Here is a 27,555-nt window from a genome sequence, read left to right as displayed (position 1 = left end):
GTATGGCATAGATGCTCTCTGGCTCTGCATGCTAACGCTCTCAGGTAAATAAAGAGACAACATAGTTGATTATAAGGATTTCTGTATAATTTAGCGTGTGAAATGAAGCTCACTGCAGAGACGTTATCTCTTCACTGGAGGACATCAACATTCACTGGATATGAGAGGAGACAGGGACATGCAGGGTGTGTCAGTGCATGGTAATGGACTATGACTAAGGAAGTATGGATTTCAGCTGATCTCACTGTGTGTAAATCTGCACAGGATGCTTATGAAATTTGAAATACTGTGTTCAAATACCAATAAAGATCTGGTTAAGCTTCTGGTAGCTATCAGACTCACTGATAAGGTTAAACTGGTAATGGAATAGTTTGTAATTTTTCATTTCGCAAGTATTGCAATAATTGGAAACATAAGGGTAGAGCCAGGCATGTCTTTATGGTCAGAACACTGAACTGAGCAGATTCATAGCTTTAGGTGAAATTATTAAGGTGTTTGCTTATTTTCTGATTCTAAGAAAAAGCAGAACCAGGCTGCTGGAAAGTGAGCTCTGGGGAAAATACAAGTTACCCTTTGTGTCAGTCCATTTTATTTGCAAACAGCCCCAAAGCAGTGTTATCTATCTTGTGCAATTCTTCATCGGTTACTTGCACAATGAGCTGTCTGTGGGGTAGGTGCTCACTCTGTGGTGGAATCACAGCTAGCTCTGGTGATTGCGTAAATCCTTGGAAAAGAATGAGTGTATATCATTCTTGAAGCATTGCTCATCTAAATCAGATCTATGCAAACAGTTGGTGAAACTGCCCAGTGATGAATTCTTGCACTGCATTGGTGCACTTTGGAATCAGACTTTCCAGGCTAAGTGTTTTCATCAAGTCTTTCCAAGAGCAAGGAGAGGCTGTTGATTTCTTGATGATGACTGCTCTCAATTCAAGTGTTTGCCTTCCAAAAGAGGCCTGTTGCATAGGAAAAGGGTTATGGTGCTTCTCACAAAGGCAATGCAGGCAAATGGCTTGGTAGTCAGGAGCTGTGAAAGCCATTTGTTACGCTGTAAGGGTCCCATGTGGTGTTGCAGTTCTCTGTTGATTGCCTGTCCTGCAGCAGCAGTCATTTTTCTCCTTCTTAGTAGCTGGTGCGGTGCTGTGTTTTAGCTTTAGTCTGAGAACAGTGCTGATAACACGCCAATGTTTTTAGTTGTTGCTAAGTAATGTTTACTTCATTCAAGGACTTTTTCAGTCTCATGCTCTGCCAGTGAGGAGGGGCACAAGAAGCCAGGAGGAAGCAAAGACAGAGCCCCTGACCCAAACTAACTAAAGAGGTATTCCATACCACAGCACGTCATGCTCACTATGTAAACTGGGGGCAGTTACCCAGAAGGGCTAGATCACTGCCCTGGTCAGGGTGGGTATCGGTTGGCGTGTGGTGAGCGGTTGTATTCTCTTCCCTTGTTATTCCCCTTATCATTATTATTATTGGTGGCAACAGCAGTGGTTTGTGTTATACCTTAGTTACTGGGCTGTTCTTGTCTCAACCTGTGGGAGTTACATTCTTTTGATTCTCCTCCCCATCCCTCTGGGAGCCAGAGAGGAGGGGAGTGAGCGAGCAGCTGTGTGGCTCTGTGTTACTGGCTGGGCTTAAACCACGACATCCCTGCACATGGTGAAGTGACCTGATAAAGTGATCAGCTCCTTTAACAACTAATGGTTGGTTTTATTGCCAGTGCAGCAAATACTGCAAACTCATGGACTTAATGCCACATAGTGTTTACGGTTTCAGACTGATAGCATGTGTTGTGAAAATGTTTTACTTTTAAAAGTGTTTGATGCTCATTCATGTGGCAGTGTAGTTGTTTCAGTTTATCAAACAAATACTGTGTCTGACTCAAAGCGTGTTATTTACCAGCAGACTACGTCAGCTCCTCCAGAGCCTTCGCAGTCTGTCATGGAAATGCACAGCTTAGGGCATGCTGTGAAATCCCTCCTCAAAAGCGCTCACTGTGCATAATTAGACCCTTGAGAATGGTTATAATTGCAAGCCACTTTGGAATTTAAAAATCAAGGTAACTCAATAGCAGTGTTTCAACCTGAAAGCAGGGATATTTTCTGTATTAAGTTCCAAGTGTTCGTGCTTTCTGCATTGCATAAATCTATTGAAAAAATGCTGAGCTGTATAATGAATTAGAAGCATGTTGAACTTTTCATCCTAGCACACTTGGGAAATTGAAAAACTAACAAAAGGCATCAAAACAGCAAGCATCAGTTTCTGGCAGACACAAACACGTATGGTATTAGTACCTTCCGTGGTGCAGAGTGAGGGTAAGAGTATCACACTCCAAGGGGTGTTCACAGTTTCTTTAGTCTCACAACATTCCTGTGGAACTACAACCTGTGATTGGTGGAATGTGACCCTGGTTTATTTTAATACTATTTTAGGTTAAAATTGTGGTCTGGGTTAAGTGAGGATTGAATCACAGAATCATCATAAATTCTCATCTTGTTCTCCCCAGGGGATTACTCATAGAAAGAAAGCAGCAGAACTGTGTATAACTTAAACACTTGCATATTACCTATTATTTTTGGTAATGGGCAATCTTGGACTTTGCCCCAGACAACGTACAAGCCAATGATTTGGCAGCATAAGATGTTCTACTTTGTACTCCACTGTTTGCTTACATTTTGTGTCCTTTTCAGACAAGAGAAATTGTAATCCTGAATATTATGCCTCTATATCTCCTTCTGGGCCATAGTTCAGTTTTATTTATCACTGTCTGGTTAACCACTTTTGGGACATATAATGTGTAGGATGTTGGACTATTGTAACATAATTTCAACTTTTACTTTTAAAGCTTTGGAGTATCCAAACCTCGATGTCTCAGAGTCAACTAGAGACTACTGGGTGATAACAGGTAATTTTTAATCTCCTTCTCTCCTCCACACACTTCAGATAACAATAATTTTTAGTGCTCATTTATATGAACACATTGGTGCCGTAATTTTACACAGAAATAAGTGGCTGCCCACTGAACCTACATGCTGCATTCAACCGGGCAAAGGCATTTGCACTTACCCTGAGGCATTACAACATCTTGAACAGAGACTTCTGTGTCCAACACCCATCTCAGAATTTATGCCACTTTAGTTTAAGCACTTCTGAGAGCAGCATTATTTTCTCAGAGTTTTCAAGCACAGATAGGTTTTTTGTTTGTTTGTTTGAGGATTTTTGTTTTTCCTGGGCCCTTGATTTAAATCTGAAATCAAGAGGCTTGTAGACATAACCCAGGGAGAAAGGTGATCTGTTAAACTGAGGAAATGTGTTACAATTTGCTGACTGTCTGGGTCCAGGAATTTTTGCATCTTTCACTGAAGCATTAAGCGCGTAATTTTTTGTTAATGGTAAAGGTGCAGAGAATGCTATTAGGATTCACAATACTTGTTTTATCACAGTCATTTCACTAGTATCATATTCTTACAACTGTTTTGACTTTAGAAGTGAGAAGTGGGCAAGAAAGAGACCCTTTCCTCTAGGCATCTGTGAGTGAATAGATACCAAAGCCTTTCTAATTGGTGTGTCTGTACCTGGAATTGTTTAGTGCTCAGGAGAGCAAGAAAAAGGATCGTGACACAAACCAGATTAAATTCTACACTGTGGTTCCAAAAGCCGGTGTGATTTGGTACCAGTTATATCTATTCATAATTTTGAGATTAAAAAAAAAGTTTATTCAGAGATGATGATTCTCTGAAGCTCCCTTCAGAGGTGACGGCTTTATTTGGTACAGCTATTTTATTTGGTACGGTATTTTTAACGGTACGGCTCCTCCCCATTTGGACTCCATGAACCCAATACTCCATTTCTTGGGTGCTTACTGCAATGGACTATTATTGATATTATAATGGAAACACTGCTTTAAAAAAAATCATGGTGGTCCCAAAAGATTTTTTAAGAAATACTAAAAAAGTCATACATATGTATGAATTAAATTAGCATGCCTTGTCACTTTTTTGAACTTGGTGTAAATTTTCCATTTGTTTCTACTCAGGAGATGTTTATTTGGCTTTCAGTGCTCTCAAATACACATTTTGTTTCTAACTGAGTTGCACAAAATCCCAACTTCAGTCTTCAAAAGTGCTGGATAAAAAACTGTGTTTAGTTAGCAGGAGAATCTAGCAATAAGCATAAAACCAGGCAGCTCTCAAACAGGTTTTAACTACTTTTTACATTGAAGATCATAGATTAGGTGCTTCCTGGAGCCATTTTGGTAAACTGAAGGCTGAAAACAGTTTTTGGAGGATTTTATTCTCTGAAATTGTTGACATTATTTGAGAAGAACAGTGCGGGGGTTGAAACAGAAGCACATTATATCCCCATCAGGAATTACTGAGGGGCTGTAACAGTGTCCAGCTATTTTTCTTCTGGCTAGTATATCCCTGTCTCAAACTGTCCTGCAGACCACATGTTACTTCTTTGGTCCATGAAAGATGTGCTGACGTGATTTTCCTCTGTTCCTGCAGTTATTCAAGGGGTTGATATGGCACTGCTGGGACTGAACAATCAGAGCTTTGCACGACTGATGGAGCAGCGTTTGGCTCCTCTGTTTATGATGTCCCATCAGCAAGGAAGACGTTTCAGACGTGCCACTACTGTGGGCAGTTACACCGTGCAGGTTGGCAATACGACATTGGTAGTTCCTAGATATGTGCAGAAAAAAAAAGCTGAAGGTCTTTGTTTGCATATGTCCTGCATCAATTTGTAGGGGAAAAATCAAATTTAACTGGATTGAGGTTTCTTGTCTTTTCTCATGAACATCAAAGCAGAGAGTGCAAAATTCTTGGCATTACTATTGGGTTTCTTCTTCTGCAGTCACCCATATTTGCATGCTTCCCATCTTGTTGAAATTATCATTAATTAATAATGATCAGTGTTAATAAATATTTTCTTTGTGCTTGCTCTGAGGATTGGTACAAAGTAAATATTTTAGCATAAAGTCTCGTATTCAGCATAATGAAGAGTTCCAGGCTTTTGTTCATAAACAAGTTTCCCAGGTCTACCTTTCATGTAAAAGGAAGCTAATAAAGCTAGAACTTTGTTTTTGCTGAAAAAAAAAAAAGAAAGTATGAAGCAGTCTTTTTGCAGGGTTAGTCATCAAATCATGTGGCCACAGATCACATTATGAAGCATAGATTCCAGTCCTAATTTATTAATTATCTTTCTCTTATTTAGCAAAATTTCCCATTCACTATGTTTAAATGATTCATACTTTTTCACACCGATTTAGCGACTGATGCTAGTTGTGGGGGATTCAAGGAGGATATGTCTTCAAAACATGCATACCAAGTTATTGCCTTTGTTTTTTTTTAATTACATGATGTTTTTCAAGAATTGCTTGCTGTGAGATAAAACCCCAAATGACTACTTTTCTAGTTTACCCACGACTGTGTGCTTTCCCACTGAAACAATTTGAAGAAGGGACATGTTTTTACTTGCCAAAAGTGTGAACCTTTGTAAAATTTTCCATGAAAACATGACTTATTTTAGTCTGTAACATGGTGGAGAGGAATCACAAAACTCCTTTTTCCTCTCATCATTAGAGGTGTTTGATACTTCCTCTACTCTCAGGACAGGTAGAGATGTAATGTAAAAGTCCTACAGAATAAAATGAAAAAAAGCATCGTTCTCTTTAGTGTCAGCCTGGCATGAAAAATAACAAGTATAGAAATAGAATGTAAGGGAATTTTTCTACTCCAATATGGCAGTGAAGTGTAATTTTCAATATTAGGACAGGTTTTAAGAATTCCCTCTTCACAGAGGACTGTAATGTCCAGCCATTTGATCCTTTCTTTCTTTTTGCTGCAGGCCTTTCTTAGTGCAGGGTTTTACTTTAGAATTATGTTTAAAAATGTTGAAGTTGGCAAGTTTGACCTCACTAATCTTAATACCCTGGCTATGAAGGGGAGAAGCTCTGATCCTGTGAGAATATTTGTATGTATCTTATGCTTACATGGGGTCTTGAAGCAGTTCCCTGTGTGCACTGCCTTCAAGTAGCTCCTGACAGGTTTTGCAGTGGTAGAGTACACACACAGTCTATTTCTATTTCCATCTCATTTCTTTTTCTTCTTTTCCTTTTTTTTTTTTTTTCCCCTGACAGATGGTAAAAATCCAACGTATTCCAGGGCCTAAGGAACCAGCTGAGCTGACATACTACACTTTATACAATGGGAAACCTTTGCTGGGGACCGCAGCTGCCAAAATTCTGAGTACTGTTGACTCCCAGCGCATGGCCTTGACACTGGGTTATGTTATTCAAGTTCAAGCTGATCGTAAGAATTCTTTTAAACATTCTCTGGTTTGGTCCTTTATTTCTTCTTTTTATTTATTTTTAATTCATAAGAACACCAGGGTATGTGTAGGGAGCCTCCACTGGTCACACAGAGAAATTTCAGCTGCAACTTTCTGAGCAGCTGCTCTTCCTGAGCAAGACTAATCTATCTTAGCAAATCAAAGCTATATACCAACTGTTATTTAGCTGATGATTGTAAACTCTACCGTACAACTCATACACACATACGGTCCTGTGAACTGAACAACTTCATGGAACTGCAAAGTCAGAACTAATTCTGATACTAACAAAACCATGACAGTACAGGCTAATGACTGCTGGGGCTAAAAGCATTTTTCAAATAATTTGGCCCAAAGTAAAATGTGGGGGCTATCAATATGTCCTTTCTTTCTGCCTTGTTCAAAATGATGTAGGTTATTTCTGTCTCAAAGGGATTTGGTTTTTTTTTCAAGTGATCAGTTTCACCAAGAAATTTGATAAGTGCACCATGTGGGTGTTACAGATCTCTAGACACAAATCAGGAAAGTGAAGCTGAACAGAACTATTCATATATAGGCAGGTTTCAAATTCAAGATACGGTAGTATCATTCAGAATAATGTGGCCAATAAAGTAATCCACTCCTGAAAAATTAAGTGTTTTCAAATTTCTCTCTTAAGACTTGCATCAGTTACTGAGTGGCTGTAGGCACAAGTGTTAGGGCTTCTATAACATTTTCTTTTTAATATTTTCAACCTTGAAGGGCTTCAACCTTTTTTTTTGGACAGTCTTTTAACTGTGTGGTTACTGTTACACTGTGCACGAGGTGTGTACCTTGCAGTGCTACTCCTGCATCACCCAACAAACTACATTGGCTTTGCAGAAAGTTGTAGATCTACAAAGAAAATGAGCCCAAGCTTCAGACAAACTTTCAGCTGGCTTTCATAGCTGCTACTGAACAAGATGTTATGCAGTTGAAGTCAGATCCTAAAAGCAGCTGAGTGCTTCTGACAGCTAATAAGCTCAATGACATTTGAAATCACTAGTCCCCTGGAAAATGGGAAATGCTGCTTTACGCTGGTATTCTCACAATTGCCTATCCACGCGAGCAACTAGCAGCGTAGTAAATTAAATAGAGATAGCATGGTGAAGCCCACTAAATATTTCACTAAAACAAATTTCAGCATCATATAGTTATCTGGTGTTTTTCCAGAAAGAAATTAAATGAGAGTATCAGGGATTTGTCATAGGAGGATCTCTTCTGTGTTTACAAGTTAAAGGTTCTTAAAAGTTCATAACAAGAGACTTTATTCTGATGTAATGGAATCTAAAATATTTTAGCATCACTACATTTCTGGAATGTACCCTTTTCCTGGTACCGTTATTAATATATCTGCAAGCAGCTCTTTCCGACCTCATTATTTCCCCTCCTTCAGAAATGATGGATTCTTTTCAACCTTAACTGTGATAAAGCATTTCTAGAGCACAAGAGAAGTATTTTCTTATTGTTCTGTTGATATCAATAATAACTATTAGCGTGCTTAGCTTCACTGGTTTTGAAAAAGCTCTGCCAGTTTACCCTTACTGAGCCAGGAAGTCTTTGACACCAGATATGGACTCCATGTCTACAATTTTAACACACATGCTACCTTACTATGAGCAGGTTTTGTGTTTGGAAAAAAATTAAGGATGTATTACTTGCACCTTTTTTTGTTTACTCTGTAAATTAACCGTATCTAATGTGGAATCTAACTTGACTTGGGAGTTGATGGTGACTTTTGCATATAACTAACTTATAACTAAATAAGAGAATAGAGTCCAGGGATTTGGGAATTACATAGTGCTGCTGATTAATTCTTTTTTTTTTTTCTTTTCCTCAAGGAATAAAAAAGCATAGTTAGACTACTAACAATCTTTCTATACTAATCATTATATGAAGACAGTTGAAGTCTGTGTTAAAAGCAATTTAAACCTTGTGTTTGTGCAGTGGAAGTTACCAATGTTGGTTTGCAATTTTCCATAGCTGTGGTGAAGAATCCCCCAAACAACCTGTGGATCATTGCAGCAGTGCTGGCTCCCATTGCTGTGGTTACAGTTATCATCATCATCATCACAGCAGTTCTGTGCAGAAAGAACAAGAACGACTTTAAACCAGACACCATGATGAACCTGCCTCAGAGAGCAAAAGTGAGTGATGGGTCTTTAGATACAAGATGTTAATTTGCTTTCTGAGGCTTTAACTGTGTTTCTCTGATAGCTGAAGGAGGTTTGGAACTGAAAAAGTTGTTACTCGCAAGGTTGGATCTTTGCATTTCTCTGTCCTTGATACCATCGGTCACAGCAATTATCCTTCTGTTTTCCTCAGGGCTCATCAACTTCCATCACAGCTTGTCCCTTGTTGGTAGCAGTGACAGAGTAGCCGTTAAACGGTGATGTAAGGCACTGAGCCGTTAGGACTGAGTAGGCTTTATTCAAGGCACATGCTTCCTTCATAAAATAGCCTAGGCCTCCTCAGCAGCACATCTCCCATGGGACCTCATTCTCCAGCCCATCTCCTGAGCAGCTCCCACCTGCTGCAGGTGGCAGTGGCTGAAGCTCTGGACTTCGACAGCAGTTCAGACCTGATTCTAACCAGAAGCTCTCCACTCAACTGCTAATCCAATGGACATTCTTTGCATTTGTTTTTCAGAAAATTTCTCCCACTGTCATTTTTTCTTTTAGATGTTTTGAACTTTCTAAGTTATTTGTGGATGTTGCTGGTTGGGTACAAACAATTATATTTGCTTTAAAGTTACTAACCCATATTGATTACAGGGGTTTTGTTTTGGAGGTATTTTTGTTTCTTGTTTGCTTGTTTGTTTGCTTGGTTTTGGACCAAATCAAATGTGTTTCTAGTTTGATTATCTTTTAACAGAAAAATATCACAGAATACTGATTTGTTTCTGTAGTGGAAAAAGGTCTGCCTTCTCCATGCTGCTATTTAAATGGCTTTTAAACACAGGCACCCAAAGTGAGGAGTTTTTAGCCTACAGACCCTGTTGTAGGTCATATGGTTCCTTCACCCTTTTAGCTGCCTTTATTCTTCTCCATTGGCATGGGATTGAAATGATAATTTTCGTCTTTGGTTTCTGAATGCTACAGACAGCAGGATTCAACAATTTCATCTCTGTTGCTTCTGCTGAAAAATGTAGATTGGAGGGAGAGCTGAAGGAAGGCATGATGCATATGACAGGTCTTCTCATCTTAGATTAGTTGCAGATAGGCGCAGCTGGTGCCAGTTTGAAAAAGACATTTGTATGAAAAATGAGGCGAAAAAGACGTTTCCATTTTGGTTCCAGTATGTTCATTGTAGTGTTATCAAACTAGTGTTAAGGACTAGATCTGCAGAAGTGAAACAAACAATATCACAAACAAAAATTAATAACACTGCAGTAATATCATGTAACATCCCACTGAAATCTCTAAAATGCAAATCAGGCTTTATTAGGGGCCATTGCAAATACTATGCACCACTTGATTCTTCTTATATGTAATTTTAGTCCTAGCTAAAAGAACAAAATGAAATGGAATTTGTACATTGTTTTGAGCTGGCCATCATTATGGGATGCTTTACAGCTGAAGCAAGTTGCTAAATTAAAAAAAGCAAACACTGCTGGTTGAAGCTACAGCACAGAAAAAAATTGAAAATATTTTAATATTTAATCTGAAGCTGCCATTCCAAAAAGAAAGAGAAGATTGAATTTTAACTCTTCCTGAAAAATTTGATTTAATCAGGCTGTAAGATAACACGTTCAGGTTAAAACCTATTCAGTCAGGTTACATTCGCATCCTCAGTCAATGCTATCAGACGGGAGTTAGATCTGCAGAGCAAACTAGTTGGTGCCGAGCCCCCAGCAGCCACACTGTGCTGCTTCCAGGAGATTTTCCTCCAGACTTGCTTACAGTTGCAGGTGGAGTGCAGGAGGTCTGCTCCCAGAGTGCAGTTCCCCTTCTTGGTATATTTTGAGGCTCCGTGAAATTTAATTTAAGTCATTTATATGAAAAGTGATGCATTTCAAAGTGAAAGCTGAATTGTGTTCCATTTAATTTCACAATGATGGCTCCATCAAAAAGGTTCAGCCAGGTCTAGTTCAGAGTATATGCTGGTACATGGACTGTAGAAAATAAATTCTGCAGGGGGACAGGGAGTGGACTGGTTTTCTCATTCCTGATTTCAGCATCTTTATTTAAAATAAGGCTAAAACATATATCTGGAGAAGATAATGAAATAAGGTAATTTTGAAAATAACAATTTCAGTTTTATTTTTAATCCCAGCTTTAGGGATATCAGGAATAGTGGTGATTACTTGAACTGTAATTGCTACATTTCATGCAGTTCGGCAATACAAATAGCTGATGAGCACATATCTACCTCACATTTAAAATGAATATATAATATTTCATGGCTTAGAAAAGTACTTGAGACTGCTTGATTAATATTGAATCTGTTCTGTAAGTGGAGTCACAGTAGAGTGATTTTTAGTTTAGGCAGAAGCTTTAATGTTTTGTTTCTGTGTGTCTGAGATTTGCTGTTGAATCACTGGAGCAATTTTTTGATGCCTTTTGAATATCCAGCGAACTTTATAGAGAGGAAAAGAGAATATTACAGAATCCTCACAGCCTTGGATTTCAGCTGGTTTTGTTTTCAGCGGTGCCATTTTAGGTGTTCAGCTTCCAAAAGTCCTGTCCCACGGGGACTAGCAGAGCAGAGCTGCTTGTTCATTGCTGCAGGTCCTCACAGAGCAGAGCTGCCTGCCACATCTCTCCAGGAGCACAGAATGGAGGGGTGATAAAGCACTGAATGCTACATATCCTTCTGTAGCTGTGGGGTGATGTAACGTAACAGCAGGATTACTGCCTGGCCTGGTAATTAAGGAATGACTTCTTTAACTGAAGGCTACGTAAGTGAAGTTTAAAAAATGACCTCTCATATGCAGTGTAGTTTATAGTATCTTTCTTAGGAATTGTGTTGCTGTTCTGCATTGCCTTAGCAGTCAGGGTCATCTGTACTAAGCTGCAGGGAAAAAGGACTGTTACCATCTTTTTCAATTGTCTCTCCAGTTGTAAAATGAAAAGAAGTATAAATTCAAATTGGTGAAATTCTGATGGGAGTTTATTTTAATGTTCTTTCAATGCTGTTTTTATTTTAAGCAACTATTTTTACTTTGAGGTTTTGGATAGATGTTAGCTTTTACCTCCCTTGCTTTCTAATTCACAGCATGACTTTTTAAAGGGCTGTAATCTGATTTATCACCTTTCCTTTCTTTTAGAGTATGAAGGAATAAGCTTGCAGGTAAACAGAGATACGATCTGCAGTCTAAGACCTGCAAGCCAAAGCAAATGCTGCAGGCCTTGAGAAAATAATCACTATCAATTTGACAAAGGGCATGCAAAAAAAAAGATGAAAGAAACTGTCTGTGTACATGGGTATACATGTAGAAAGGAAGAAAGGAGGGACTCCTTTAATAACAGTCTCTTTTTCATCATCATTACAAGGAAAAAAGCCCCAGAAACAACCACTTCCTATGTTCAGTCTGCCCTTTGCCAGGCAATGTAATTTAACGGTCTCATAATTCATTTGTTATTTCAAAAGCAATATTCAAATCCCAGTCCTTGGGTCTTTCTCAGCACTTTGGCTGTATTGGACATCTACTTTTGCAGTGCTTCAAGATTTAGTCTTGCCAGCTCCCTTCATGGGTGGTAAAGCCATCTGCTCCTGGGGGCTTTTACAAAGCAGGGTTCCAAGATCGAATTTCATTTAACGCAATATGTCTGCTGATGAGGATGGCTTTTTCAGCTCTTCCTTTATTGCAATTTATTACTAGACATGGCGGTAAGTAGAACTCAGATTAAACTAATCCTTCATTTTCTTCCCTTGTCAGATCCGAGCTGGGACTCTGCAGAGTTCTGTAGTAATTCTCATGTTCTGCTGCTTCTGGTTTGTTTCTGTTTGAGGGGGTTGTTTGGTTTTCTGTTCCTTTGTTTTGTTTTTTTGTTTTTATGATACTAAGGGTAAGTTAAAACTTCTCTTTCAAAGGAGGGAAAAAGTCTGATTTGATCAGCTTTTCTCTTTTCTTACCTTTTTTGCAGAATATCTAGGAGGGACTTGACTAAGACTTGAGATAATGAGGTTAAAAAACATTATCTTCTTTTTATTTAACTTTGATTAAAATACCACTACCTAGGATGTTGTGCAGTAGTTCTTCCTAGCTGTCCTTCACGTAGCTTCTGCTTCCCCTTTCTTCACTTCCTTCCATTTCTTCATTTCCTCCCTTGGTAGGTAGTTTGGTGGCTGCTTGTGTGATACCTTGCTTTCAGAGGAGGGCAAGCAGAAGGCCCTGTCTGGGGTGAGATTATTATGACTTTCCATGAGTTGGTGATGTGGAATTGACATTTCTCTGATACGTTGCCAGTTCCATCATGGTAATGTGGGTAGATGTCTGTTCTCTCAAATCAGCATTACCTCAGCTAGCATCTACTTAATGCACCAGAGATACTTACCAGAGGAATACTGAAGTGTGTGAGCACATTAGAAACTGTCAGCCTCAGTTCAAACAGGAGACTGGGAAAGTGATGAAGATGCCCATAAGCAAAGAGCATGTTTTGTTTTGTTTTAAAAAATAGAAGACAGAGAGCACCTATGAGATGAACCTATGAGAGCATCTATGAAATGTATGTGTATTTATAGCTAGAGTCCAGATTTTGTAGGGGATAGAACAAAAGAAGATGAGGTTTTTTTCAGAGTTTATTCTTTTTCTGTTCTATCAGCAAATTTTTTTTATCCAGCTGATTTTCTTTCAGAAGTAAAATATTCAATGACAACATGACGGAAACCTGAGAGAGACAATTCAGTTACTGACTATTCAATCCTGTTGCGTTTCCCAAAGTATGCTTGAGGGTTAAAATCACCATTGCTCACTTCTGAAGTGTTCTGTGGTGCTTTTTAAGCATTCTGTCAATGGTTTTTGTACTTCAGGAAGAGCAGCCTTCTAGGTTATGGTAAATTAATTCAATTTAGTATAGCAAGAACATTTTGGTGTTACATATTTTATCCAGAGATGGTCGGGAATTAGAGTAATTTATCTTTCATGCTGGCTTTCCTTCTTTTTTTTTTCCAATAGAAAATGCAGATTGGTGGGTGGTGGTTGTTTTTTGTGCAGTTCTGCTTGTTCCTTGCAAAGGCAGCAGGAAAAGCCCGGACAGGCTTCAGGAGAGGAGAGGCAAGGCTTTTGCAAATGCCACTTCCCGAGAGAAACACGTGAAGTCAATAACAACCTTCCCAGCAGGCAACTGGCCGCCAGGGGAAATAGAATTTCACTGATCTGAAAAAAAGATCCTTTTCTGGAAAATGTTGCCCATGAAGCTTTGATGTGTGCCTTTTTTACTCAGTCTTGATTTGGAATAAACTACTCCCACCCCCTTTGAAAACACAAGGTTTTTGTCAGAGAAAGTTTTCTGGTTTTGGTATGGTCTTATTTGTCTCGCTTCTAGTTTTTTCTTCTGTGTGCTCATTCTTCCATTGTCTTCTGCAGATGTTGCAGCAGGGTACGAAAGGCTAGCCAAGATCAATTTCATGCTCACTAATCATGTTTAAAATATGTGGAATGGAGATCTCATCAGAAAATGGCTTTGTTGTTGGGCACTCCAATGTCAATCTACATATTTATACCTTATGTAATAAAAGAAGTTAAAGGGTAGTGGAAAATTTCAAACTTAAGTGGAAATTTTATATTAATGTATGATGCATGCTGCAAATTTCTTTTTTTTTTCTCCCACTTTTTTTGCAGCCTGTCCAAGGCTTTGATTATGCCAAGCAACACTTAGGTCAGCAAGGAGCTGAAGATGAGGTTTTACCTGTAACTCAGGAGACTGTTGTACTCCCGCTTCCAGTTAGAGATGCTCCTGCCTCCCAAGAGAGAGAAATTACTCAGGATGGGAGTACTATCAAAACTGCCAAATCCAATGAAACAAGGAAAAGGTATGGACTGGCATGTTTCCTCAGAGGGGTGGGATAGGGTACATGCTGCTGGCTGCTTAGGAAAAACCTGCAAGGTTTAGCTCCCAGGCTCTGTGTGTGGCAGATGGTTCCTCCATGATAAATTCTTGGCATAACACTGGTCTGTGCTGGATGTGTAAGTTTGCTGCAAAGTGCAGGTTGAAATAAAGTGAAGTCTTCAGGGACTGTACATGCATAGAGTAGGTAAACGGGAAGTGGGTCGTGTATGCATGCTTGTGTTGTGTAAGAGATGAACCCAAAGAAAACATGGGATATGGAGCATGAAAACCAATTGTTTCTCAGATGAACCAAAAGACAGGACCTTAGCCAGTGTAACTTGCTGTAGCTTTACTAACAGACTGTCACTCCAGAATTGCACCTAATGTCTTCATTAGCAGAAGGGAAAACCCCGAACATCCACTAAATTGTGAGACCTCTAGATCCAAAGCATCTACAGCCATACAAAACTTTTGACAATGTAAGAACAGACCAGAGAACTTCAGTGTATAGGGTAAACTGTCCCAGGTTTGCAGTTTATTCATATTAAGTCTACAGGGTTGTAGATTCACAGATTCAAGGTCCCCAGGAAGCTGTCTGGTTCTTCCTCTTCTCCCCTGAGGGGTCAAATACACTCCTAACTCAACTTGATCTACCTTTTTTTAAAGTGGTGGGATGACCACAGCTTCCTCAAGCAATCTGTTCTTCACTACCTTTCCCCTTAGGAGGTTTTATCTCTTGTCTAGCCTCAGTCATCATCAGAATAGCTGAATGTCATTGTTTCTTGTCTCCGCCATCTCAGGCAAGGAAAGCAGGTTATCCCTTTATCCTAGTTGGTTTGCACGGTTCAAATCAACATTTTCCTTGATCTGCTCTCCCTGAAAGTAAGTGGAGGATCATCAACTTTTTATTGCTGAAGAATGATACTGAGCGGAAGAGAAGAAAATCAAACTGTTAGGTAAACAGCCTGAATAGAGGTAACAGTTATTGTCTAGTTCACTGGCATTGGTCATAAGCTGAGGTTTTCCTGAAGAAAAAGGGAAACAGGGATCCTGAGCTGGTGTCTGGTTTGGCATGCTTCTGTGGTTGCATAGTAAATCACCTGGAACATGGAGATTGCTGACTGCAGGGAGGACCAATAGAGGAGATAGCAGAAGACTCCCCTGGTTCCTGTGGTTTCTTCACTGGGTTTGGTTGTGAACTGTTAGTCTGCACTTGAATGCCAATGACGTGCTGTTCACACCATAAATACTCGAACTGTGAGAGTCAGGTTATATAGGATGTGTGCACCAAGCAGCTCTTGTCCCTTTTGCAGTCTTTTGTCCTCTGATGAAATTACAAATGTGAGATAACAATGACACTGCCTGTGGTTGCTGATGCTGGACCACCACAGATTAAGCCTTTGCAGGAACTGGAACTGTTCTTTAATGTGTTTTGAAGTGCTTCCAAAGTCATGTGGAAACATACACAAAAAATGTAAACCAGCCCTATTAATTAATCCTCTGACAAAAGTGATTAAACACTCAGTCCTTTGAATGAGCACAGAAATTCCTCTCTACTTAATCTGCAGTTTTAAACAAACATTGATAAGCAAACTTGATCTGGGAATTCAAAGGAAAGTTATTCTCGTTCTAAGATGTGTTGAACCTTGGTGCCTTTCTAAGCAAATAACTAAGTTAGTTTTGCCTCCTTCAGAATGATAACTTGACTAAGTGAGAACATGCAGAAGTCAAACCTTTTTTCATTCGCAGGAGAGGTTTCTGGAGATGGAATTTAATGCTTTCTGAAGATGAAGAAATATTTCTTGACTTTTATGTATTTGCTCTTTCATCCAGGCTATTTTGCAGCCAGCAAAGGTCAATCTAAATCAGACTGCCATGGAGTGGCTGGTAACTGATCAGAATATCTTCTCTGATATTACCACTGAAGGAAACTTCACAGTTAATAATACCATGGCCACTTAAAAAGCATGAATATTTAGATTGGTGGCAGCAGAAATCATTCTGCAAGCTATCCATGCTCACTGCTTTTCCTTGTTCCCCAGTGGAGAAGATTTTCTTCAGGTGTTGGTCTATCCTGGATGAATTGTTTTTACAGGCTGGGATTATTCATTAGCAGTGGCAGACAGGTTTAAAAGGGAGAAATGTTACTTTTCAGGAGTATTTATCCTCAGTAGAATTTCACAAGAAAATCGTCAGGCTGGGCTGGACTTGACTGAGCTGGGTTGCATACTGAGCTCTCCTAAAGCCCAGTAGCTGTGAAGAGCTACTCAAATTATATATATATTTCCAGCTAGCCTATCTTCAAAAGAGAGTCCCTACATATTACTTTTCTCATACTTGTCTTTTTCTGTTCTGACCATAGTAAAAGCTCTCTACCTACACCAGACAGGGCAGTCAGAACCTGAGGTAAATGAATGTTTCAAGCTGGCAATGTAGTCTTGGCAATAATTTATAGGATGGTTTTTACAGTTGTTTTGCTTTAGTACCATATTCTGGATATAAAGCCATTGTGACAGCAATAGAACTTGATTAGATTTTTTTCTCTGTAAATGAAAGTCCTTGTGCCTAAGTCCATTCTTTTTCTCTGATACAACCTATTTACATTATCCTGTCATGGATAGCCATGACAATGCTAGATGGTAGATGGGTGCATGGGTATAGGTCCTGTAGACAGTTTTCGTTCCCACTGTGGCAAGTTTTACATGTAGAAACAATGTGATGCTCTGTTCTGATGTGGAGTGGCACCAAATCTAACATTTTCTACTTTGGCCTGCTTTTCCCAACTTGTGCATTACAATTTGAGTAATGCGCTCCCCCAGAAAGAAAAGAACTTCCGAGAGATTGCTCCCAGTGCAGTCCAGTTACACTGTTCATTCCTGTTCTTGCTCTTGGTTGGGGCTAAACACTTGCAGCAGTTCTACTCTGTCCTCCCTGCTCGCCCTGTGCAGGGACCAGTTTGAAGGCAAGAATATGCAATGGCTGAGCAAAACAAGCATTTTCTTAGTAGTTCCAGCAAGTAATAGTGCTGGTTAAACCAGGTTGTGTGCAAAACAACAAAAAAAGGAGAATTTTCTTATCACATTGTGTGTGTATGTGTAAAGCGAGTGACTGAATTTTACATTGTGACTGACAAAACAAGTTGAGTGTAAATGCAGGCTAAATAATGGAGGGGTTAGTTTAGCTGTATATACATAAACAAAGGTCTGATTTATTTTAGCTGTGTAAATGGCACTGAATTGATAACAGGATTTTTTTGTCCTCTGCAGTGCCACTTCTGTCATTGTGGAGGTTGTGCATGAGATGTGGCTGCATTTGATGCCACTAAGATACCCATCAACCCTGAGCTAATAGAGAAGTCCTGTTCTCTGTTCCTGCCTTCACTGTTTCTGTGTGCAGTTTATATTCTGTCTCCTTTTGGTACGAAATCAGGCTTGAAAACTCAATGATGCAAACTGTGTGCAAATGAAATAACCTTGAGATGAGGTTTATAAGGAAGAACTCACATCCTCCCTTGTTGCTATGGTTACTTGCAGTCGGTCGCCGAGTCAGAATGGCTCCATCGTCAGCAACGTGTCGGGGAAGCCCAGCTCCGATCGGAGCTCCCTCCAGAAAGTAATGGCACCGCAGAAAGTGGCAAAAGAGGAAGGAAGGAAAAGAAATGGTGAGAAGTGTTCCTGATGAGAGCTGCTTGTGGCTGCCCCTGGAGCCGTACCCATGCAGGCACTGGCTGTGCTGAAACCATCTCACTATACCTTCAGCATTACTTGGGCATTTTCTGTGTGTAGCTGTTGTTTTGTTTGTTTGTTTGGTGTTTTTAATTCCCCCTTACTGCTCTGTTTCTCAAACTCACATCAACACTATGGTGCCTACTCTTTGTGTGGGCCTTTGCAAGATGTCTTTAGTTTTTTTTTTTATCTTCTTTAAATGCCAGTAAACTAATGAAGATGTGATGCTGCTTAGTAGGCAGACAAGGTTTAAAGCTTTTTATTCTGTGTAGAGCCTTAAGATAATAATTTCCATTACTGATGTTGCTAAGCTGGCCCAGATCTGATGAAGATGAATTAATAAGGTAAAAATTAATTTGAGAAAGTGTAAGACAGCCAGTGCTTTAACTTTCCATCTCTTATCTTTCTTGTCATAACTTTTTTGTTATTAAGACTTACTGTCAGCTTTTCCTGATGCACCTAGGATGTCACACCGGATGTTTTTCACAATTCCTTGGTTGATGATGGTGACCTTATAACTTGAGATGTATCAGGAACATCTGATGAGAGTTTAATTCAATCCCTTTTTTTCCTTGCTTTTCTTTTGTCTGTCTCTCTGCTTATTGAGTTACAGCTTTGCTTCCATATTTGCCATATGAATGGGAAACACTGTGGCTGAACCAATTGATCACTTCTCTGTAAAGGGAGGGAATTAAATTGGATGGGGTCTCATCAGCTTCTGTCATGACCACAAGTGCATAATTAAATTGTTAAAATGTAAATGTGGACAGAAGGACTTGGTTAAAGAGAAAATCTTAGTGTAACTGTCTTCTTTCTCCAGAAAATCACCTGAGCATTCTGACGGCAACCCTGGTATCACACTATGTCATCTCTTGATGATCATTATGCCATGCAAAGGCTTTGCTGCTTTAGCAGGAATACAGTGCAATACAGGGACATATATAGAGCACCAGAGGTGGCCTCTCTTCTGGACAGCAAAATCGTACTGCATTTTTAGGTGTCCTCTTTTTTTCCATTCATGAACCATAGAGCACTGCATCTTGTGGGGACCATATAACTGATGTAACTGTAGTGCTCTGTTTTGCAAAATCACACAGGGAAGCGAAATTGTTAATTTTCTTTTGTTATGTGTTTGTCACCCGTACTGCTTTCTTCTGTCACACCTGTCGCTTTACTGATTACACCAGGCCTGCAATAATAGGTCTTTCTCAAAGAGGTCTTTTTCTTTCATAGACAGCATAACAATATTTCATGGTTCAGAGTTTCAAGGTTCATAATTATTTTTTCACTCTTTCAAATGCAGCTTAATTTACGAGTCAGCAACATTTATAATTTACACAATTAAAAGCTATAATTTATGCTGTGTTTTTTTTTCTTCCCTACTCAGGAAAGCCAATTTTCAAAGCCAGTGTCAGCTGATGTTTATACGTGTAGGCAAAATAATGAAGTGAGGTATTTTTTTCTTTTTAATTTTATTAGGTTTTAGATCTTCAAAGAAAATTGGTAAGAACTTCCCACTCCTTTGGTAAAGAATTGACTAACATCTAACATCTTTTCTTCTGATCTGGACTGTAATATGTTTCTAGAACATACACATGCTATTTAAAGAAACCATTCAATGTAGCATAAGGGAATACTGATCCATCATTTTAAATTTTAAATTCATTATAATTTTAGCTTCAACTACACAAAGTGTGTAACTACACACTTTTCAAATTGTGCTGGAAACTTAACAACTGTTTTACTTACATGTTTATTTTACCTCCTCTTTTCTGTCTTCTCAAAAAAAGCCTGAATAATGATGTTACTTAGTATGGGACTAAGACTTAGTATACTTCTAGTGCCATAGTGAAAATACCTTCAGTGTATACTCCATTCATACTGTGGATTCTTATAATGTATTCCCACTGCATGCTGGCACCAAGACCTTGACGTTCTGTGGCAGAAAGGAAAAGCAGTGTTTGCCCACTGTAGTAGTAATACATGCTACTATATTCATATATAAAAAATGTGAAACAGATAGACAGGCTGTTTCTGTCTGACTGGTCTGGCTTTAAAGGAACCTGTGCATAAACTAGCTTGTCTGCAAAGCCCTCCTGTAGGGATGTCAGCTCCTTCTAGAGGAACTTCCTTCACTTGACTGCCACAACCCTACAAATGGTCACCTGGTAGCTTCCAGGCACAGAAATGAAGGAGAAGAAATACATTGTTCCCTGGTAAAGAGCTGTAACCTGGTAAAGGACATTTTAGCTACAGGCATATCTCTTAAGACACGTTTAGGAGAGTTTCCTGATGCAAACTTTTCAGAACAGCTTGTGATAAGGAATATGTGTTCATGGGAGATGAAAGGGCCTCCCCCTTACCAGAATTATGGAGCTGGCCCCGTGTTTATTCTTATCTGCATGTGCAGATGTGTTTTTGATTTACGAGTCCTGTGATCCTAAATGCCTGTTGAAGTTGAAATTAAAAACTTAAAAATTTAGACACCTATTCCTTGAAATCACAGAGCTGACACTTTGTTCCCTACTGCTATGATTAAAAACACTGTTGTCATCTCTGGTATTTTGTTCTTTTATCTTTATCCGTTAGATTAGCTGGATTATCCATTATTCATCCATTGAGTAGCTGGATCAATAGATTCAATAGAATGTGTTGGCTGTTTTAAGAAGAGAGCTGCTTCTCTCCCAGTTGTTTGCCTGAATTTGCTCCAGCTCTCTAGCCTGATTGTAGGCTGATTCCTCTAATGCGCATGTCAGCAAAAGCAGCAGCATATTTTCTTCCCTGAAAAGCAGCATCTTAAAACTGGGATGAATCCCTTGGTGGTCACATGTTTGATTTGGGGACTCCAAGTTAGAATGGCTCATTAGTTGCCATAGTTACAAACCAATTTTAGATTCTATTTCTTGCTGACATTTAGTTACATGGAAAAATGACAGCACTGGATGTTACCTCAGTACATAAACTATATGGAATTTATCAAAATGGACTTCAAACAGAGTGTGTCAGGGCTGAGAGCGAACAATGTGAAACCAGCATAGACTGATAGTCTTTGCTTAAGGACCTGATGTTTTGGAGGATCAGGAGTACTCTTCAACTAAGCCTTATTTCTATGGAAAACATGAATAAAATAGCTATTTGTATTAAACAGTGATGAACTTTGGTAGGATAATTTCCTTTCTTTCCTTTTGTTTTCCTTGCAAAACACTTACTAGTATTTTAATAGAACGTTTCCTTTCTAAAAGTTGATGAGATACTTTGGGCACTTAGAAACAAAAATTCAAACCTTCTTTTACAAGTGCCCAATTGTGCATGTTAGAGGACTGTGAGATGAATGAAGCAGCCCATGGAGGTACTGGCAATTTCCGAGAAGGGTTTGTAAGAGAATGTGGAAGAGAACAACAGGATATTAACACTTTCACCTATTATTTTATCAGGCCAGACATCATTCAGGAAGAAGCAAATGACTGAACCCACTTGTATTTAAAGAACTATAGCAACCTACAGTAAAACGTTTCCTTTCACTAGATCCTCATAAAATGAAGCCAGTGAAAAATATATTTGTTGTTTTCCCAATATTTAAATGTTTGGTTTTTCAGCTTTCCCATTAGCATCTTTGGGAGGGCATGATTGCTTGTTTGTTTTGAGAAAAATGAAAGCTTTAGTTTGGTAACAGTTCTCAATGAAGCAAATGACTCCATACCTTTTGAACTGCAAACTCACATAGCTGAGCCCAGCTTAGTGCTTGAACCTCATCATCAGGAAAGGATGCACAGACGTTACAGGTGGAGATGCACAAGCAGCATCTTGTCAAACTTCCGTGTGTAAGAAACCTTCCTTTCCTCCCCCTAGGAATCCCAGTTGGAATACTCCTCTTCCAAGCATGTGGTCTTTGTCTTTGAAAACAGACGTAACTTTTCAGAAGTCGTTCAGTCAAGGGCTTCACTCCTTTATAAAACATCAGTCTCTAAGGCTATCATTTTCTCTGTCCAGGCAGAGGCTGTTATTTATTTTTTAAATTCTCTTTTCCTTCTGGTCTTTGTAGGGGTATCTGAAAATCAGGTGTCTGCAGGAACAAGGTGCTAGGGTGGAAAAGTTGGCTGTATTATTGGCTTAGCAAAAATCAAAGGGATTTTGGAATCTAAGTCTGCCATGCCAGGATACACAGCTTCCTTTATTCTACGGAAGTGTGGGCCACCAGTTTTCATGCTGGCTGATGTGGCAGCTCAGCCTTGAAGCCAGCTTTTCTGAATTTCTGAGTAGCTGTCTGTAGTGACTCAAACTGAAATGAAATATGGCAACAGCAATTGAATCTAGGAGCAGCAATGTAGCAGTATGCTTTGACACAGAGTTAGCTGGGAGATCCTGTGTATCCCAGCAAACATGCAGAACCCTTCATCTGCCTTCTCTGTGTGGGGTGGTTGAAATGCAAGTTAGAGAGGAAAGGGCTTTGTCTTGCCAAATTTTGGTCCTTTAAAATTGGCTTCTTAATCTAACCTAACCAAGTAGGCTTTCTAGTGATTCCAGAGGGTCACAGCTAATTGGGACAGGATCTCTCTGCTCTGGAGATACTCACCTTTCACTCCAGTAAGGAAGAAGCCCAGAAAACTGCACTGGAGCATATGTGCAGGTTTGAAGTGAGATGAGTGCCTTTCATGATGCCTGTGCCTCTGAAAGGATGAGAAATCAAAGTGCTAGGAAGAATTTATGGCATAGGCAGGAGTCTGTTCTTTTCGTCATTCATTTACTCATTCTGAAGTATTAGCCTCATTTGCTAAAAATTTGAACAAAATCCACTTGTTCAGCTGCAATCCCTTGTATGTGGCACTGGTTACTGTTCTCCTTGAGCTTTAACACTGATTCTTTATTTAAAAAAAAAAATTCAGCTTGTGTGACATAGCCTGATACTTCTCCATACTCTTTCCATTTCTTCCACTGTCTGTTTTTCATGTGCTTGTGTTAGATATAGAGAGCACAGTCACCCTGGTAGCATTGTGCTGCTGACAGTGGACTCTTTGTTCTTTCACATGTAGCCAGTACCATTTTCTACTTTTTTCGCTTGGTTTCGGTTTGCGAGAGGCAGCCAAGTGTTGGAATCTGTTCTATGAACTTCTGAGCCTCTTCACACTCCTACCAAAGCAAAAAGTGTCAGTGCCCCACCACCTCTTTTCCCAGAGACTGGGAGCAACCCAGCACTTCCAAGCTGTCTGTGCAGCCACTCTGGTGCTGTATTCACAGGCATGGTTGAACTTGCATAGAATAAGTGAGAAATACTTCCCGTTTGGACTCTTTTAGGTCAGCATGGCTAACCCAGCTTGCTTTCTATTTTTTTTTAAGCCAGTCTTTAATTGCATTTCTCATGGCAAGAAAATACTTTATCCTGTGTTGCTAAGGTACCTGTTGCAGCAGACCTCTGAAGGAACTGCGATCTGCAGGTTGCACAATTGTTTCTTAATTCAGGTCTGCCTTCCACTTCAGAGGAGCTCTGGTCTGACACTAATTGAGTCTGACAGCAGTTTTCATCCAAGCAACAGCATGAAGGGTGTGTGTAGATGTTCATGCCATCCGATCCAGTGGTAGTCTGGATGGCTGTGATATTTCACTAATGTCATCGTTGAAGAAGACAAATGTATGGCTTTATTGTGCAAATAGGAAACTATTTCTACAAAGCTTTTTAAAACTCATAAAGAGCTACTTTACTACTTAAAGAAGTGGATTCTGTTGTAGGTTCTCATGAATTCCCTGTCTTCTTTGTGTCATCATCTTTGTGAGTTAAATAATTTTTAAAAGGTATTGAACATGACTAAGATGGCATTACAGGAGTGTCAGTCAAGAAAAGGGGTTGATAGATTCTCTACAAACATCATGAAATACAGTGTCTCTTTTTGGATTGCGTTGATATTTTAATAGATGAGGCAGATGTAGTTGAAGGAGAAGATACAACCACAGAAAGAGATATCCTTGCTTCTGCTTATATGGACAAGAAGCATTCACAGCAAGTGAATGAAACAAGCAGCTAGTAGAAGAGTAGACATCCCATGTATACAGTTTCATTAAAAAAATGCAAATACTGGTTTAGAGATCTCGGATGAAGTTGTTGGGTAATCCCTGTTTCAGAATCCCAGGCAAAACCAGGACTGCAGCACCTCAGGCATGTGGCCTGGCTTTTAGCAGATTTTGCATATGAGAAAATAATATCCAGGAGGAATCATGAACAGCTTCCTGTAATTAGAAGCTACGTCTCTAAGCTATCTGTTTCACTGAAAATATAAGATTTGTGCTGTTCATGAAAGACAAGCAGTGTCTCATGGTTGGGTATATTTTGGAAAGGGGGGGTGGGTGCATGTGTATACAAGTGTTTTCTGATAACACTGCAGCATCCTGTAGAGAGGTATTTCAGTCCTGAATAGGTTCAGATACTGATGTTAGGACACTTGTATTTTACTTAACAGTCTTACAAACACCATCAGAAGCATTAATTTCTTTATTGCTAAGTGCTCTTGCTCATACCTTTCTGGAGATAGTTAGCTAACAAAGGGAATGATTCAGATAATGTAGAAAAAATTTAATATTTTGTGATATAGTTTTTCTCTAAAATGAAAATTATTTCCACATTATTAATTTACACTCAAGAGTCAGGGTTTCCGTTTGAAATACTGATACTTCGACTCTTTCCTAAGGAGCTATGCTTTTAGATCTGTGACAGTTTGCTGTATGTATCCACTGTATGTATGGTTACAGTAGTTCTATTCCCTTTGTACAAAATAAATCTTTGAAAATTTTTAGTGCTGCTCATTTAATGACCTAAGAAAAGGCAAAGCACATTTACCTGCTTGAGAGTGTTTCCCAGATCTTGGCTTTCTATGTTTTTCTTTATTGATAGAATCATGAAATGGATAGGGTTGGAAAGGACCTTAAGACCATCTGAGGTCATCAGAGGTGTCATTCTTTTTCTGAAGACTTCCAAAGTTGGTCTGATTGTTGCTTCTGAGCAGGACAGCACATCAAGTATTTTGCTGTAAGGTTACCTGATCCACAGGTAATTTAAATTTCCTTACTGTTTTCTTTTTTACAGGTAAGTATTTCAGTTTGGTTTTTCTCCCAACATATTTTGATTTGGGAGAGAGGGATGAAAGATGAGGTGGAGGGAAAGAGAGAAGAGACAAAATCCTGGATGGCCTTCATATTGAAATCTTAGGCTGATAAAAGTACATTTATTTTTTATAAATTAATAACTAGATAAAAAAAATATATATATTTCGCCTGTCTAACTGGTCCTTGACTGCTCAGACACAGTTCCACAGCTCCTTTTCAGCTGGTTGGAGGATCAGTGGCACCACCTGCTGGCATCCCTTGCTGGCGGTAGCGCAGAGCTGCATCCGAATCTGAGGCTAGCATTCCTGAAGTATCTTTAACAAATCTTGTATACTGGTTGCCGCAGTGATGTGGAGATAAAGTGATGGTCCTGCTCTTCAAAAATCCAGTGCCACATTGATCTTCACTAGTAATCAATCTGAAGAAATGACTACTTTGGATAGATCTTCATATACTTCAGTCACAGGAAGCTTTTGAAGTGTAATTCACTCTCGATGCATCATGTGGCATGATATATCTGGCATAAGATGTTTCAGACATGGGAAAATACTGTTAAGTAGGTGATTAAGGCTTTTTTTCCCGCTTTTCTGCTGCTCAACTTCTTGCTTCTTCTGTGCATGTAGACAATGCAAGCAAGAGTAGAACAATGAATCCATAATAATGCTGGTATGCATTCATTTAAAGACAGAAACTAACAGCATTGTGTCTCTGCCTGTGGCAGGTGGGGTGGAACTAAATGATCTTAAGGTGCTTTCAGTCTTAACCTGTGATTCTACGAAATCTATGTTGTTATGTGCTTATTGTGAATGACTGTAAAGAATACCTGTGCAGTTTTCTGAAGCTTCCTGTGCCTGCCAGCTGCTTGCCCACTGAGGGGTTTGCCTGGAGGACAGGCCTGGGGCGGGGAGAAGCAACAGCAACAAACACTCGAGGGCTCCCACTTTTCACTGGGCTCCCTTTGGTTTCCAAATTGCTGTGGTTCACTTATGTTATAAATGCTTGCTGAAAATTATCAAGGAAAGAGATGGAAGAAATATTAAAATTCCCATCCTACTTGCTTATGGTTCACTTGCCAGTAACTGAAGATCACAGACTTTCTATCACTCATCAGTGCAAAAAAGGGCAGTGGAAAAAAAAACCCTTCTTTTATATTATACATGCCAATTAGTGAACAAATGCTAAGTTAGGGTGGAATATACTTGCAATTTTTGGTTCATTTGGCTATTATTTTCATGCCAATAGCAGTGCAGTAGATATAGGAGACCAGCGAGGGGGCTGATACTGAGAATGCCCTTTGGTGTTAGCATACCACCCTTTGGTGTTAGCGTATCAGAAGTAGCTGTCATCTCTCCTGATTCTCTTTAGTCTTGATTTTTCTTTTCTTTAATGAGTCTTTGAACCAGAGGAAACCTGCTTAATTAAGCAAAACTTGGTTTCTGATCCTGAAATGAGGCCTGAGGAGACAACCCACACTTCTGTAGCTACTCATGCTCTTTGTAGGTACCTGGAGATCACTGCTGAGGTCTTGGCAAGTGCAGTCCTGGAACACTGGGGAGGAAACACACTGGCGCTTCTTGGTGCATTCTGCTTGAAATAGGGTACACAGAGAGTGCTGGGAAAGAATCATGTTTTGGAAGTTGATGCGTAGCCAGGGATTTCGGGTATGCCTTGCTCAGGCAAATGCAGAGACAGGCAACCAAGAAGAGATTCCACAACTTCTTGGTACTTGGATCACTGAGGAGATACTATCCAGGCTCACCTAAGCTGTAATTATTATGAGACACAATCTTTGTTGGTGAAGAACACAATTTAGACAAACTTTTTCTCTCTTAGAGATGACTGTGTCACAGCAGAGGTACCTTGTTAAGGTAGCATGGAAGTTTCAGCAGCGAATTACAGACAAGACCCATGTTTCAGAACTGCATTTGGTGACTTACATGAGAACTGAACTGATTCAAAATGCCTCCAGGGAAGAATGTCCATGCTTCACTTTTATACTCATTGTAGTGTAAAAGCCTTCCTGTTCACGTGTGGTCTGTGACAGGCAGGCATCTCTTCATTTGTCTGCTTTTGCTGATCTTTGGCAGCATGGTCATCAGGGGGAGTCCAGCAGTTAATTTCACTGAGCCAGGTTTGTGAGCCTATACAAATTGAGAGTTTGAACAGCACCAGGAGGCACGAAGGGATTTCAGACCCACTAAAGACTCTGTTGTATTTGGATAGTTCTGTGGAGCCAGAGGGACAATGTTTAATGACAGAGTGATTTAACCCATGTATTTCTCAAGCACTCAAGTGGCGTCAGCTCCAGCCCATGCTGAGTATAGCCATTTCATTATAGAAAGTTAATGAGCTTACTCAGGGGCTTCATATTTTGTGTTGCACACTGTCAAATA

General features: G+C 39.5%; 1 protein-coding gene across 4 annotated transcripts in view; it reads left to right on the top strand.

Moving 5' to 3' along the window:
* KIAA1549L (KIAA1549 like) overlaps window positions 1–27,555 on the top strand; it is a 124,706-nt gene that overhangs the window by 67,394 nt on the left and 29,757 nt on the right. For all 4 annotated transcript variants that reach the window (XM_057410954.1, XM_057410955.1, XM_057410957.1 and 1 more), the window contains exons 8-13: window positions 2,846–2,905; window positions 4,509–4,660; window positions 6,143–6,314; window positions 8,335–8,498; window positions 14,138–14,328; window positions 17,879–18,006. In XM_057410954.1, coding sequence (XP_057266937.1) covers window positions 2,846–2,905; window positions 4,509–4,660; window positions 6,143–6,314; window positions 8,335–8,498; window positions 14,138–14,328; window positions 17,879–18,006 — 867 coding nt within the window. The remainder of the gene's footprint in view (window positions 1–2,845; window positions 2,906–4,508; window positions 4,661–6,142; window positions 6,315–8,334; window positions 8,499–14,137; window positions 14,329–17,878; window positions 18,007–27,555) is intronic.

The sequence above is a fragment of the Pezoporus wallicus genome, unplaced genomic scaffold (assembly GCF_028554395.1).
Source record: "Pezoporus wallicus isolate ANWC-B61680 ecotype Strahan unplaced genomic scaffold, APGP_CSIRO_Pwel_v1 contig_5958, whole genome shotgun sequence".
NCBI lineage: Eukaryota > Metazoa > Chordata > Aves > Psittaciformes > Psittacidae > Pezoporus > Pezoporus wallicus.
Note: the sequence above shows the minus strand (reverse complement) of the source record. Positions and strands in the feature narration are given on the sequence as shown.